The 15,243-nt window shown below is 40.0% G+C and overlaps 2 protein-coding genes across 2 annotated transcripts in view; both read right to left on the bottom strand.

Moving 5' to 3' along the window:
* LOC107084308 (F-box/LRR-repeat protein 3-like) overlaps positions 1-2,619 on the bottom strand; it is an 8,370-nt gene extending 5,751 nt beyond the window's left edge. The window contains exons 1-3 of the mRNA XM_015374093.1: positions 2,349-2,619; positions 1,358-1,459; positions 1,108-1,242 (exon numbers count right to left, since the gene is read on the bottom strand). Coding sequence (XP_015229579.1) covers positions 1,108-1,242; positions 1,358-1,459; positions 2,349-2,396 — 285 coding nt within the window. The 5' untranslated portion in view covers positions 2,397-2,619. The remainder of the gene's footprint in view (positions 1-1,107; positions 1,243-1,357; positions 1,460-2,348) is intronic.
* Positions 2,620-4,922: 2,303 nt separating this feature from the next.
* Positions 4,923-15,243, bottom strand: part of LOC107084291 (cyclic nucleotide-gated cation channel beta-1-like) — a 13,708-nt gene continuing 3,387 nt past the window's right edge. Inside the window, exons 2-20 of the mRNA XM_015374075.1 lie at positions 14,931-15,090; positions 14,591-14,605; positions 13,758-13,793; positions 12,746-12,844; positions 12,379-12,533; positions 11,889-12,101; positions 11,488-11,696; positions 11,318-11,368; positions 11,148-11,234; positions 10,947-11,011; positions 10,678-10,800; positions 9,261-9,402; positions 9,030-9,189; positions 8,851-8,948; positions 8,614-8,697; positions 8,410-8,528; positions 7,848-7,994; positions 7,548-7,746; positions 4,923-5,756 (exon numbers count right to left, since the gene is read on the bottom strand). Of these exons, the coding sequence (XP_015229561.1) occupies positions 5,523-5,756; positions 7,548-7,746; positions 7,848-7,994; positions 8,410-8,528; positions 8,614-8,697; positions 8,851-8,948; positions 9,030-9,189; positions 9,261-9,402; positions 10,678-10,800; positions 10,947-11,011; positions 11,148-11,234; positions 11,318-11,368; positions 11,488-11,696; positions 11,889-12,101; positions 12,379-12,533; positions 12,746-12,844; positions 13,758-13,793; positions 14,591-14,605; positions 14,931-15,090 (2,396 nt within the window). The 3' untranslated portion in view covers positions 4,923-5,522. The remainder of the gene's footprint in view (positions 5,757-7,547; positions 7,747-7,847; positions 7,995-8,409; positions 8,529-8,613; positions 8,698-8,850; positions 8,949-9,029; positions 9,190-9,260; positions 9,403-10,677; positions 10,801-10,946; positions 11,012-11,147; positions 11,235-11,317; positions 11,369-11,487; positions 11,697-11,888; positions 12,102-12,378; positions 12,534-12,745; positions 12,845-13,757; positions 13,794-14,590; positions 14,606-14,930; positions 15,091-15,243) is intronic.

The following is a 15,243-nucleotide window of genomic DNA, read 5'->3' as shown; positions in this document are numbered from 1 at the left end:
AAACCTTGAAAGCTTGCGAGATCAGGATGGTCTCACAAGGCTATTTGCCCGGTGGGCCAGTCCTAATTTCAGCCTGCGAGGGCCGGCCTTCCTTAAATCATACCAGCCCCAACACTTACTCTCCGGCCGAAGCACCTACCTGTGACAGTAAATAACTCAAGGAGCTCAAGAAGAAATACAATGTTACCTATAGAAATGATGCATGCAGTATGTATAGCCCTTCCTTGTCATGCACATCCTTGTGATGGTTGGCATATGGTGTAATTTTCTATTTCTTCAAACTGTATAATCCTTGCAACAAACTAAATTATAATAACACTAAAATGCTTTCTTTAAACCAAACTACGATACTCCTCTTATATTTGGTGAATTTATGTTTGAATATTTAGCAAAAATATGTTGCGCTGCATGATGGGGCTTTGCATCTAAAGGCTAACGTTTCCTGTCTTACGTTTGTTGTTGCCAGGTTGGGATGTTTCCCAATCTGGCAGTTTAGGATGGCCGTCTATGGGTAAAAATATTTTTCTTTAGATTTATAGCCTAAGAGATCAATAGACTATGGTTCAAATTGGGTAAGATTTCGTATATCCAGGAGGTTTATGAAACTTTTTTGGGATGGAAAACATCTGGCAACCCTGCTGATGTGGTAAGTGGGGACATAAGTGGGCCGAAAATCATTCCCAGTCTGAGCCTGTCCAGCACTAACAACTTAAAAAAAAAACACTGGACTTTAACCTCATCTTTCCAGGTAACCTTTGAGATTTTACAACTTTATAGTCTGCAATATAATTCATTAAACACCGCTGGCAGATAAAGATGCTGAAGACTCACAGTTAGGACAGCTAATATGTTCTGAACTTCACCCGTTCCAGATATAGTCATGGTGACTTAAAATTACATCCACAGATAGTTCTTAGTAAGAGTGTTGATTTGGACAACAAGTTAGTGGGCCGGGTTTCTAGAGCCCTGGAGGTGGGGAAGTTGGACAAAGAAAGCATTGATTGCCACAGTGCGATGTTCTTAGAAGATCCAGAGACAAGAATAGATGCCTTCAGGCACGAAAAGCGTCAGATATTTAATCATTTAAAGGATAGCAGAACACTGTACCTCTGTAAGGAGGGATCTGGAGATACTGAAGCCATCGAGTTGGCTGATTTTCAGGCTGCAGCGGGGCTTCTTGGCCAGACCTCTGACCAGTGCCAGGGAAGCAGCTGAAGCCGGGAAGCTGAAGGTGACGTTCCTCTGCACAAAGACACTAAAAGTTAGAAGAGGCTGCGTCTGTATCCACATTTTGAAAAAAAACAAAAAACCTTCTAATGCAAATGTATGCAGAGATAGTGGCTGCAGAGCGAGCTACCTGAAAGCGCAGGTCCTGGCTGGCATTGTACCAGCTGCGACAGACCAGGGAGGCTTCCTTTCTGTCTGAGGCAGGAAGAAAACTCAGGATGTAAACTATAATCTGCAGAGACAGATGGAGATGCAGGATTAAAGCAGTGGTATCATCATAGAGGGATGTGTTGTGGCCCAGCTTTGATGACACAAAGGCCACAGATGCACCATGGACTAATTTTACACAGACAAAAGAAAAAAGGTTTCCAGGTAAACTCCTTTAGTTTTCTCAGGTTATTTTCTCCTTAGGCAAGCAAACAGAAAAAGACAAACATTTCCTCCATGTTTGTCTTGCGCTGGTAAAAAAAAACAAAAAAACAACCTTAAGCCCACCCAGATGCATGCTGGTCCTACCATTGAAAGCCTATTTATAAAAATAATTCATCCAAATTAATCATAACTAACGAAAAACAAGGGAACATGACTAAATAACCAAAAAACATAATCTCATAACAGATATCAAACAATAAAGTAAAATAATTTAGCTAGATTATGCAAAACTTTGTTAATTATTAACAAAATATAATTGGCTCCTACAGATGGGATAGCTGGCCGTGCAGTTAACTCCAGATTATTACTTTAGCAATTTAAGTTGCAACATCTATTTAAAAGGAAAACTATTAGACACATAATATCCCTATAGTGAAACACGGAGGGGGCAGCGTCATACTGTGGGCATACGATTTTTCCAGAAAGGCAAATTATGTGTGATTTTATTGATTATAAAGTTACGTAATTATACAGATTAGAGCAAGTGATTCATTCCCAGCTCTGACTTTATTTATAATAACATTTTTTTCTGGCTTATGGTTCTGTTGTTACAGCCAAACCTTAGCTGTGGTCCAATCTGGGTGCTCCTTGAACCCTTTCCATCTGGGTCAGAACCCCAGCATGCTACTAAAATGACTGCTTTGTTTGTCTGATAACCAGCAGCACCTTGAAGAGAAACATGCGCTAACCTCCAGAGGCAGATCAGGTGTTTCTGGAAGATCATCGCTGTACTCCATCTCCTGATGTCAGAAAGCTCTCCAGATCATCTCAGCTGATTTCCAACTTCCGTTAAAATCCTCCAACTTTAGCTCTGTAGCTCCAGAGAGGGAGAGAGAGCAGGATACGCGGCGGGTTGTCTCATTTTCATTAATAAAACAAGTAGTCTTCCGGTCAATAGGCGCTAATAAACAGCTTTATTTTCTGACGGCACTATAACAGCTAAAAGGAGAGGTAGCCTCTTCCAGCTGACAGCTCGACCTCAGATTGGTCAGCTGATCACAGGGAAGCGGCTTCAGCGGCTCTCTTTTGATTGGTGGCTGTTGTTAGGCAACCGCTGACGCGATGACACACTAAGGCAAGCCGATTTGTTAAAAAATAATAGATAAACAAAGTTGTCAACTAACAAATGACGTAATGATTGAATGTAAAGCTAATTATTTAGATCAAGTGGAATATAGTCTGAACAGTTACATAGTTTTAGAAACAAATCAATTTGCAGGATAAATCATGTTTTCGTCTCTGAACTTCTGAAAAGTCAATCAAATTACCTAAATTTAAGATTTAAAAAATGTCCCACTGGTTTGTGACGTCACGGTGCGGTATAGGCTGTTGAGCAAGTCACAGTGCTCAATCTGGTGTTTGTCACAACATGCACTATTATCCTAGTCATCTTGAAAACATTCTTCAAAATGCTGGCTACATATTAGGTGGTTTTTCTCTGGCCAGAAGTTTGATGGCAAATCTTCCCTCTTCAAGTTGGCAATCCAAAGATGAACCTGTCCGTGGAGGATCATGAAAGGTGAAATAACTAATTTTCTTTTCACTTTTACCCAAAGTATTACAACATCCAACTGCCATGAACCAGGGCATTGTCAGTTTAACTATTGTTCTCGCAAATTTCAATGGTGAAGTCCTCTCGAAATCTTAATTGTTGTTGATTGCAGATGTGTCTAGTTGTTCCCATTGATTTTGCTTGTACAGCTGGCAGAATGGCTCTAGGCTTCCCCCACTGTGATGTCACTGCCGGAAGATGTCAGGACTGAGGTGTAATTATATTTGGGCAAAAATGACGGATTAACGCTAAATTCATCAAATCACCGCAAACGTATTAGTTTTAGGTATAGATAATGATCCATTGATCATTCCTTGCTGACCAGACTTGTCCTTTAAATAAAATGTTCAACAGGCATGTGATGGAGTAATTAAGAAACTATAGTTAAACCATTTTTTATTTGTTTTAGAATATCCAGTTAAAATCAGAAGCTAAAGAGTTTAAAGACCATGAGTGTCAACAGTTAGGGAACAGATTAGTCATATTATTCTTTCAGTATTTAGCCTCCCCTAAGCTCACATGTCAAGGCCGAAAGCTTGTGTTCCTATGTTATTTACAAGAAAACTTATATTTGCATAAAGACCTGTTACTTGCCTCACCATTATACATTAAGAAAAAGAAAATAAGTACATTACTCTCTTCATTTTATTAATAAAAAGCATTGCCAGCAGTGGAAGAGAAAAGAAAATATACAAAAAAAAGCTAAAAAACCAACTCTGAGATTCACTAGATGAAGAAAACATTTGTATTTATCCTTGTTTAATATGGAAGTTAGGTCCCCCCTGAGGGCAGCTGTGCCTTGGAACTTCCCTACCGGTTCTTTACCTGGGAGCAAGTATTTTACTCCTCTTAACTCAAACTGGGTAAAACTATATAAAAAAGGACTATAAAACAGGAGTAAAAAAGTAACAGCATTTATTCCAGGTCAGGTCGTTACAGGACAGAGAAATTGCTTAGGGTTGGCACAGCTGTGGGCTCAAAGACGTCAGCGAGCGTCCGGCAAAGATTGAGCCCCGAACAAAGTCATCTCCTCCTTCCTATACCCCATGAGTCCTTGTGTTGCATCAGGTGGATACTTAGCTGTCCGTATCAGAAACTGACACGCCATCCATGCCTTGAAATTCATGCATCTTGCCTCTTTACCCCAGGATTACACATAGATCTCCTTTATCAGTCCGGCTCCAAGATGTGCCCATATCCTGTGTATTTGTAAAGACACGAAGGCTGTCCTGATTAGATGGCCTCCGTACACACAGTGACATCCACCATGTGAAGGAAGGCCTTCTACTCTGTCTAATCTGGCTAACAAACAATGCACATGATGTATAAAGAATAAACCTAACATCCTACAGGATTGATTTGCAACTCAAGTCAAGAAAAACATGGCTAAAATGTTCCCTAAGCTCTCTTTGAAGGAAGAGGAGAACAAACACTGAGTATTCACAGAATGTTTTATTGTATTTATAAAGAAAACACACATAATGAGAAATCTACAGTATTAGGATAGGGAAATACATTTAAACATAATCATCATCAACTGTTTGATATGTTTATTGCTATTTACATCACTGTCAGTATAGTCTGTTTATGTTCAGAGCAATATGTAATAATATTTACACATAATACACAACTCTCACATCACAAAAAAATAAACATATATATTAACAAATATTTAGACAACAGCATCGTCAAAATGCTTTAATATCTCATATCGTTTATAAAGTCGGGAATATAAACACGTTTTTTTTTTCTACATTTCAGTGTAAAACAAATTTATATAAAATTAAAATATTCAAAGTAAAAATGTAAATAAAATCCTTAGAACCTAGTGAGTCAGATATTTGATAATGACCATTTTATGATATTTACAGTTTACTTTACAGCATGTTGATATTATTGGTATTATCATAGTTCTAATCTAAAATAAGTAGATGAGATACAGCAGTGTCTCACATTGACTAAACCAGATTTCATCTGAGTGAACGCTCAGCAGGGAGATCTGATATATGTTCAGTCAGTAAAAAAATAAGGCAAGATGTTCTTTAAGAGATCTCAATGGAACCTGTAAACTTTTAGGAAACAACAACAAAACAATGATCTTCTGCAGAAAGACAAGATCCTTATTTCTGTAAAAAGAGGAGGATTCGACTTAAAGATACTAACCTGTAAGAAGTTAACAATCGACAAGGAAATCTGAATCATTTATTTCCCTGCATCACCTGTTGGGGGTCACTAACCTTTTTTCTCCTCTGCACCTGTTAAGGTAGGACTGCAGAAACATCTGAAACCTTCAGTTTTTCCAGAACCACTTTTATATCCTCTTCTCCTTCCTGTCCTCCATTTCATCCCACTCATCCTCACTACCATCCTTTTTGACTGCGTCACTGTGGAACTCTGCAGGAGGAAGATCTTCTGGGTTGCAACTATAAGGAGTTGAGTGAAGTGTCATAGAGCTAGCAGAGATGGATGTCGGTGTGTCCACCTCCCGTTCAGGTCCAGAGCCAAGAGCAGCAGATGGAGGACGTAAAGAGGCGGACAAAGATTGCTGGAAGAAGAGGCAAAGAGAAAGATCTGAGTGGAGGCCTTAATCAGTAGCTGAAGGTGATCAGCTAAAAAGGTAGCTACCATTAGATGCTAAAGGAGAAGTCCGTCATATTCAGAATTCAAACTTCTGAAAGTTCTTTAAATATTAAATTATTACATACTGTTCTATAAATGATACATGTTTTTAATTAAGAGTAATTTTCATCTGAATGTGCTTTGTTGGAGGCACCCATGTTTGTCAAAGAACACTAACGCCTACTACCCGTTTGTGACATCACGGTGCGGTATCGGCTGGTGATCAAGTCCCAGTTCTCTACCTGGTGTTTGTCACAACGCACTATTATCCAAGTCATCTTGAAAACATTCCTCTTCAAAATGTTTGCTACTTATTATGTATTTTTCTCTGGCCAGAAGTTTGATGGCAAATCCTCCCTCTTCAAGTTGGCAATCCAACAACAAGCCCGTGGTGGATCATGAATGGGAAAGATGAAATAACAAATTTTTTTGTTCTCTTCTACCCGATGTATTACAACATTGAACTGCAGATAATGATCCATTCCTTGCTGACCTGTCTTCTCCTTTAAGTAAAATGTTCAACAGGCCTTGGATGGAGTAATTAAGAGAATAATTTTTTTAAAGATGTGTTTTAGCATTCTTTAGAGCAGGGGTCTTCCACATTTGCCAGGCCAAGGACCCCCAAACTGATGGCGAGATGAAGCGGGGACGCCCTAATCATATGTATTGTTTGGAATTGTGTTATATCAAATTGGTCCTATAGTCACTATTACAGATGTAGTCATTTAACGAAAAATTCATTATACCCTGGGATTATTAAAGTATTTCTGATTCGGATTCTGATTCCTGGTTGATGTTACGGGTGTTTTGAATGAAACGGTGCCCAGCTTGAAAGAGCTCCTGTGTGTCGCTGAATGTGTGCATTGATGACTGAAAGACATCTTCTGCCTCCATTTATCTGTTTACTTCAATGTGTTGAATTCAAGTTAATGTTTATTGAAAGACATTTCAATTAGTGGAAAAAATTGCAGGGGGGGATATGATAGTATAAAAGTCTAATCAACCAAAACTTTTGCGACCCCCATGCAGTAAATGAGTGGTCCCCCTAGGGGTCGCGGACCCCCTGTTGAAGACCTCCGCTTTAGAGAATAAGAATAGAAATAAGTAATTTTATATAATTAGCTACATTATTTATGGAAACCCGGATCTGTTCGCTCATGCGCAGGACAGATCATGCTTCCAGGATCAGGTAGTGACAGCTTCACCTGTAGTCATCATAGCTGCTATTACAGAAAGGCCTTCAGGTGAAAATATGACCAAATCATAACGTATTGTGTTAAACATTTGTCATAACGCATACTCACAAAACAACCTATATGACATTGCACAAAGTCTGTCTTGTTCCAGCAGCAAACTGTAATGAATTGTATTGGGTTGTCATTGCACTGAATTAAGCGGTAGGGTTAGGCTTGGATAACATCTGGGAACATTTGTCGTAAGTTCTTGGGTTTTGGTCAGAATGGTTTTCCTCCTGGAAGGTGAACCTCCACCCCAGCCTCCACCAGCTTTGATCTGAACTGCTCCATTTAACTTCCGGCTGTAAATAATGCAGTTATGCTGTTTTGTATTAAATTCCTTTAAACTAGGCTGATGCTTGTTGTTGGAACAAGAGACTTTAGGTGAAACTATAGAGTAGAAGGTGCGGTCAGAGACTGAAATTCTGCTGACTCCATAGCAGTGTTGACAGATGTTTTACATATGCATGGCAAGCATTTACCTGTAGAGATATACTGGATTTGCTGGTCTTCTCTTTGACTTTAGCCAGAGCCCCTTTTAGTCCTGATGATCTCTCCGTCATCTCAAGAGCTGCTCGGAGCAGTTTGGGAGTCTCCGGCCTGACTGGAGCTGCTGGTACCTGAACCACTTCCTTAGGCTCTTCTTTGGGTTCAGGCTTTTTCCCTTTATTGAGCATCTTCCTGGAATTAAAAAGACTCAGTAATTAGAGAACTACATTGTGCAAAGGAAAAGCCAACAGTAGAAGAAGTTCCTAAGTGGTTGGTTTATTTTTATGTTTAACCTGGCTTTCTTGCGCAGCAGTTTCTTCGACTCAGGGTAGTGGACCAGGATCTCATTCAGGTCTTTCTTGTCGAGGATGAAAAGGTTTGCGAATCCATGAGAAATCACGTTGGCTGTGCGCCTGTTGACTCCACCCACTGCAAGTAAACTGTAAACCAGGCAATCATTTGAAGAAAAAAACCTTTACCTGCAGCAGCTCATCTTAAAACTGCTGTCACAATGATTCCCTTCTGTCCATCTACAAAGCTGTACAGAGTAACAAGATGCAAGGGTCCAAACATGGGAAATGAAGCTGATTAAGACAACAGACACTAAAAGTCTAAAGGGATTGTAGTTCATGGCCTCTTAAAGTTAGCTGAATAATGGGCATCTGTTGGTCTGTTGGTCAGAAACACCTATTTTTACAGTAGGAGCTCAACCTCACCATATAGAATTGGATTAAGGCAGCAGAGAATGTCGTCAGCTTTTTTTTTTTACTGTAACTAGAAAGATCTGGTTTGATTGAACTGGTTCAGCCACTGATTTTCTTATTTTAATAAGCCTGGTGAACAGCTCTCCATTACCTTATCTCTCCAAAGACGGATCCTGCTCTGAGGGTGGCAAACACTGTCCTCTCATCAGGTCCTCCAACAACCTGCACCTCCCCTGCTTTTATGATGTACATCTCTCGACCCACCTCGCCCTGGGGGCCAGAAAGCAAACAAACTGTCAAAAACAAAACTTCCATAGGAAAGCTTGCAGAACAGAGATTTTCCAAAACAACTGACCTTCTTGCAGACATAATCTCCAGGCAGGTAGACAACAGATCGCAGGCTTTTCAGCATGTCAAAAATCATTTGTCTATCACAACCCTGTGATGCAGAAAATAAATCTTTGGGTTATCATACCATGGAGATGAATATGGAGATTCAGGTGCCAGGAATTTTATTTGACATGATAAGTTTTAGACAGCAGATCTTCATTATCCATGCAACATTTTCAAGATGATTTTACAGATTCATTACCTGGAAGAGAGGGACTTTGCTCACAATGGAGTAGTTGACATCTACGGCGATATCCAGGCGCATTTTATCCGGCAGCTGGGTCAGAAGCTCCTGTTCATCTGGAGAGGAAATATAAGAAGGTAAGGCATGACCCACCGCTCATATTCCTTAACATCAAAGCTAACATGTGATGTCCTTACCCAGCATCCCTTGTGACTGCCAAGTGTAATTATACCAGGTTTTGACACGGTTCTGGACTTCTTTTGGTATGCGATAAGACGTCATGTATTTAATGGTATTGTCCATACAGGTGCGGTAGTAGGTCTGAGCCGCTGTGGCCGCGCCAACAACGTCCCGCATCTGAGACACAAGCAAGGCTGGAGGGGCTTGTTTGACATTTAGAGTAATTTTAACTAAAGCTGCTGACCTACCTGACCAATCATGATGGAGAAGACAAAGACTCCAACAAAATAGTTAATGAGCTGGAAGACGATCTCAAACAGCGAGGAGGGATCTGGCAGGCCTCCGATGGTGATCAGAGTTTTCACAGCAAAGTAGTAACATCGAATATAACTGAGGGAAGAAGAAAACTGTTAGAAAGGGAAACATAACACTTAAAATTAACATATATTTTATTGCAGAAATAGAAAAAAAAAGATGTGGATAACATCTAAAGCAAACCCATACTATGAAATGATTAATTGACAGATCATCTACTGTAGTCACCCAGTTACCTGTTCATCCACACCTGTTTGGGTTCTGGTTTTCTTTTGTGTTTACACCACTCCCTTGTAATTCAAGTGTTTTCTTTTCTAAAATGGTGTTTTCATATGCGTTAATCCCCTTTGTTGAGTTTCTCAGTTTTTTCTTCTTCTTTTTGTTCTTTTTCTGGGTTTATTTTCTTTAATCTCTGTTAGTATTTCTTTGTGTTTAATTTCAGACCCATGAGTGCTAATTAGTCTCCTTACATCACCTCTACCTCAGCTACCTCATCATTCTCTGTTCTGCCCTCAGTATTGAGCTTAGTGGTCATCATTGTTCTTTGCTGGATCCTTCTGTTATACTGTCTGTTTCTCTCATATAGTTCCAGTTCTCCTTTTGCATCTCCTGTAAGTTTCTTGATTACATTTAATTTCATAAGGTCACCACATCCCTGTCTGGATTTCGGTCCAACTCTTAACCCAGTCATCATGACATGGACCTGATGAGACAGACAGTCCCAACTTGGGCAGTGCTTTTTTCTAAATACAGTCTTTAGCAACACCTACAAATAGACTCACAAAAATATACATTATCTCTGCTGCCTTAATGCAACATCAGTGTCTTTAACTTATAGCGTCTAGTGTTCACATATATGATCTTTATGTAACAGAATAAAACCCCAACCACTGTGAGAGCCCGTCTCTATCCAACACATTATTTCATAATACACTTCTCCCGATTTTCTGTATGCGTTTGTTTTCACTGACAAAGAAAAGTGCTCCTTTAGATTGACCAAGAGAAACTAAATTTTAGTCTCATCTCTTCAAAACTCTTGGTTCCAGTGAAAGTCCCTAAAGTTGATTACTCCTATCACCAATAAAATCAACTAACATAAATCTATCAATCCAAGTTTTATATCACATTGGTAAGAAGTGTCAGGGATGATAATCGATTAATATGATGATTACTGCAGGATATCTCCCCTCTGAACAAATTTACTCTCCATTTTCAGGGAGTGATTATATAGCTGCAAATGAAATGGAAGCTTTTTACACATATTGACAGGACATTTCCTATATTTGGTTACTTCTTCAGGCAAAAAAATGATTTATCTATGAAACATCACTTCTGCAAACTTCCTCCAACCTGTTGCCGACACCATTGTACACCCACTGGGTGGAGCCCAATCCGATGTAGGAGGACGCCCAGTGGTAGAGACAGGCGTTGCAGTGAAGACAGTAGAGGAGATATGTAGTTGTTCGGATCACCCTTGAAGGCAAAATGTGATGCATGTACTTCATCAGCAGAAAGTTATTAATCCTGTGAACTTCTTTTATTGATCATTAGTCTATGCAAACAAACAAACAAAAAAACAAACTTTAAGGTAAATGAGAGAAGGTTACCCTGTAACTAACCTGTAAATGTAGGCTTTGGTCAAGATGGCCTCCAGACGCTCATTGAACTCAAAGAAGGAGTTTATCTGCAGAGGAGGGAATAGAAACAGTTGATCAGGACGATCAGATGGATCTCTGAACATTTATAGGGTGGTTGTGCTGATTATAATTCACTACACACTAGAACATGTCAATAAATAGCTTGTGCTTCAGAGTACTCACTTTCAGCAGGCGTGGTAGACGCAGCAGAGGGTTGATGCCAGTTTTAAAATAAAAAAGCTCCAGTGGAACAAGGCTGGCTACATCAAACTATAACATAAGTCTGCAGTCAGTATGCACTCAGGGAATAGTGCAGCTGAAGTTTTACTTTAACCCCAAATCTGTTTACTTACCTTGAAGCGCTTGGTTTTCATGTAATTCTTTCTCATTTCTTTCTTGTCACACTGCCATCATTAAAAAAAAAAAGATTCAGAAAAAATTATGATTTTATTTCCTGCAGCTTTTTTTATTTTTTATTTTTTGGTCACATCACAACTCTGGTAGCATGGCTGAGTTCCCTCACCACTATGTCTCCTCCACGAACAAACTGCAGGCGTGGCTGGAAAACTGTGATGTCCAAGATGTAAATAAGGTCACACAGGTAGTCGGTCACCAGCCAGTAGTAGATATTACCAGGAGTCTGATAGGGGAAGGCCCAGCGGACTGGGATGAGCCAAACGTTCCAGTTCCAGGCCAGAGAAACCAGGAACATCCAGAGCACATACATTAGGTCTGATGAGAAGAAGATGGATCCAAGGATTAAAATAGCAAACAATAACGAATCGATTCCTGGCAGTGACTCTCTAAACCATCAGCTGATGACAGCAGGATGTAAGCTGATACAATGGGGTAAACTCTATCAGTTTGCTTTAAAAAGCTTCAGTGCAGAACTAAAGGTGGCTGCAGGTACTGTGGGAGTCTCACTGGTAAAGGGGTCGATGCTGGCAGGGAATCGGAGGTGCAAACAGGCCTGGATCCATCGGGGAGTGGTTTTCACCTTGCTGGGGCCTCCAGACGTCTCCTCATCTTCCCTGCTCCCCATCCCTCCTCTTTCTTCCTCACCAACTGATGAATCTCCTCTGATACCTTCCTCTTCTTCATCCATGAGTGCAGCTTCAGGGGCGGGCTGAGGGGGAGCTGAGGGAGGACCGTAATGTCAAACATACATAATAACACAATATGAAATGTTTCCACTCTACCTAATGCTATTCTGTTGAACTGAAGGTTCCTTCTGGTGAATTGGTGAATTCCTGAATTGGTTTCCATAGCCAGTATGAAGCAGCTTTTACTGGTTCTAATATGGCAGTCAAGTTCATTAGGATTCATGTGCATGTAGAGGAGTTGAAATCTTGGGCAAAGTGTCAATTAGTTTTACCTGTACCGTTTTCCTGTAAATTGTGATGACTATACTCACAGGTAATGATGCTTTCTTCATCGGAGCTGTCTGGGTCAATAAGTTTCTCCTTGGCCTTCTCTGTTCTCTCTTTAAACATCCTGACCAGCTCCTGAAGTCGTTCATTGACCACTGCACTGGTCTGACTGGCAGCAGAGGCTGGACGCTCTCTTAACCTTAGGAGCAAAACAACAGCAGGTTCAAAGAGTGGATGGATGGATGGACGGAGGGAAGGACGGATGCATGTACGGATGGATGGACGCATGTACGGATGGATGGATGGTCTGACTGATGGATGGATGGATGGATGGATGGATGGATGGATGGATGGATGGATGGATGGATGGATGGATGGATGGATGGATGGATGGATGGATGGATGTCTTACATGTCGTCTGAGCTCTGCAGACTGGACTGACTGGGCCAGGCTCTGACTGGGATGCTTACTTCTTCATCATCATCTTCACTCTGAGAACGTGCTCGTTTGCTGTTTGGGAAAGAAAAGAAAATCAGTTTCTCTGGAAACAAAAATAGGTGAACCTTTCTGACCTCAGAGCTGTCCTTACAGGCCTGGTTAAGATGTGAGCAAAGCTTATCAATTTAATCTGTGACTTCCTGTTTATCCTAAAGAGTCGCAGCCTTCACTAAGCGCCATGAAGAGGAGGGAATGTGAATTAAATAAATTTCAAACTCTCAGGTGATAAATTACCTGTCTCTATGGCAACCATAACACACCATCTACATGCTAAGAGGCTTTATGCTTTTTGTTTTCAGTAATGAATACTCAAGCGGGCTCTTCTGTTAACAAAAGAACACATATATTTTTTAAAAGTATGTCATGTTCAGCACAGTAGAGGAGGAATGATGCTACAGGCCTCTTTCTCCTAAAAAGAGGCCTGTAGCATCTTTCTTCTCATTTGTTTTTATTAAAGTGCATCATGAACTTTTTGAAAACCTGGTGGGCTTTCAGGCAGAAAAATCCAAATGGATCATCTTTGGATCCAGAGCATCTGGAAACATCAAAAAGTGGTTCAGCAGATCTAAATCCACCTACTTCCATTGTCATCACAGCCCTCAGACCTTTAACCTGAATAACCTTTGGACTTAATTAAAGAGAAAACATTTAATAGGACACGAATAACATCACTGGCAAAAGGAGTTGTAATTTAATCAAACTGAAGTTTTTTCCCCCCAAAAAAAGATTTAAAATATCTTTTATTCAATAGATGAAAAATTCAGTGAGATTAAGGGTTACATTTCTAAAGGCTTTTAGTTAAAGATACATTCATTTTACTTGCTTTCTATATATTTACCTACAGTAACAAAAGCAATGTAATTAGACAATAAAAATGAATGAGCTAATCAAAAGTAGAATTGCATAAATAGCAGAGAAGGCTTACATCTTTGTCCAGATGCTCCTTCGGTTCCTCCCACTGCTATGGTAGAAGGTCAGATCAGGGGTCAGAGTGAGTATAATAGAGGGGATAACATCATCAGTTCAAGAAAGACCCAACAGAGGGGAAGGAACTAATCAGAACACTCCGACAAGCAGGAGACACAATGACGATACACAAAGAAGCTTGAGATGCATTTTTTTATTAATGTCTGCTGTGTTATGAAGCATACAGGAGGGAAAGCATAAAGCTGTACAAAGAAGAAGAGTAGCTTCACTCTTTAACAACAGAACAACACAAACACAGGGCAGGACTCAGGAGCCTTTCCAAACAGCACAATAATTCAGACGGTCTGTGTTCTGCATCTACACTTTTCCAATTGGTTGATTGTGCGCATTGTTTATTTTTGGCAAAATAAGGAAACCTACAGACTTGGGCTCAAATTGGATCAAGATAGTTTTAGTTTCAGCAGAACACAAACCATGGAGGGATCACAGAGAAAGAATACGGACGGTAAGGGGAAGTACAAGAACACAACAGCAAGAAACGTTTCAGTCCAAATGTCACATTTTAAAAGTCTTTAAACTTTAAGACAGTGATGTCAGTAAAAATAAAATTTGGTGGAATAATCTGAGATCCTTTTTTTTAAACATCTCTAAGGTTATTTTTCTCTTTCGGATGGAAACGCTTCACTTACATTCACTGGTTCTGCTTATCTGTGGTGGGTTCTGAGCTTGATGCTTAAATGCAATGTGATGGAAATCTATACTTTAACTGAAAACACATCCTGTCGTATCAAAGAATCACACAAGGAGGAGCTACCCATGCAGCTTCCTTACTCTTTATCTCCTTTACTGTCAGGGCAAAGCATGGAGAGGAGAGAGAAAGAAAATAAATAAAATGGTTTGTTTATTTTACTAGTGTCCTTTTTTCTCAGCACTGATTTATAATTTGTGAAAGTTGGATAATGCTAAAAGGAGCTCTAAGGAGGCAAAGTCAGAGTTTTAAAGATATTAAAATCAGCTTTACTCTGCTCTCTTGTATCAAATATTATTATGCAAGCCATAGTGTGTTTTGTCTTTGACTATGGTCAAATTAATTACTTATCCTGACTTAAAAAGTTCTGGAATCCATCTGTAGGCTTAACTCATTAGTTTCTACAGAGCAGCTGCTGCTCACCTCTGACGCCCTCCTGCCGGGGCCAAAGGGACAGTCAGAGTCGTCACTTTGGGGTCCTGAGGGGTGAGGATTTGGGACGTGTTGCTCTTCTCTTCTCCTCCTCCTGTTTTCTGGTGGTCGACGTCTTCTACGTTTACAGCCGGACGGAGGCCAGAGCTCTCTAGAGGGAGTCACAAGATACAGCGGTTGCTATGAATGTCACTGACACATGGAGGAGCTTCTTAGTCAATTGGAATAATTAAAATAATTCCATTCAAGAAGTTTGATTAAATTAAAAAAGCTAATGGACCCAGAGTAATATATTTATATTTAT

This window comes from Cyprinodon variegatus, unplaced genomic scaffold (assembly GCF_000732505.1).
Source record: "Cyprinodon variegatus isolate N-32 unplaced genomic scaffold, C_variegatus-1.0 Scaffold97, whole genome shotgun sequence".
NCBI lineage: Eukaryota > Metazoa > Chordata > Actinopteri > Cyprinodontiformes > Cyprinodontidae > Cyprinodon > Cyprinodon variegatus.
The sequence above is the reverse complement of the archived record's forward strand: the minus strand, read 5'-3'. Positions and strand labels throughout refer to the sequence as shown.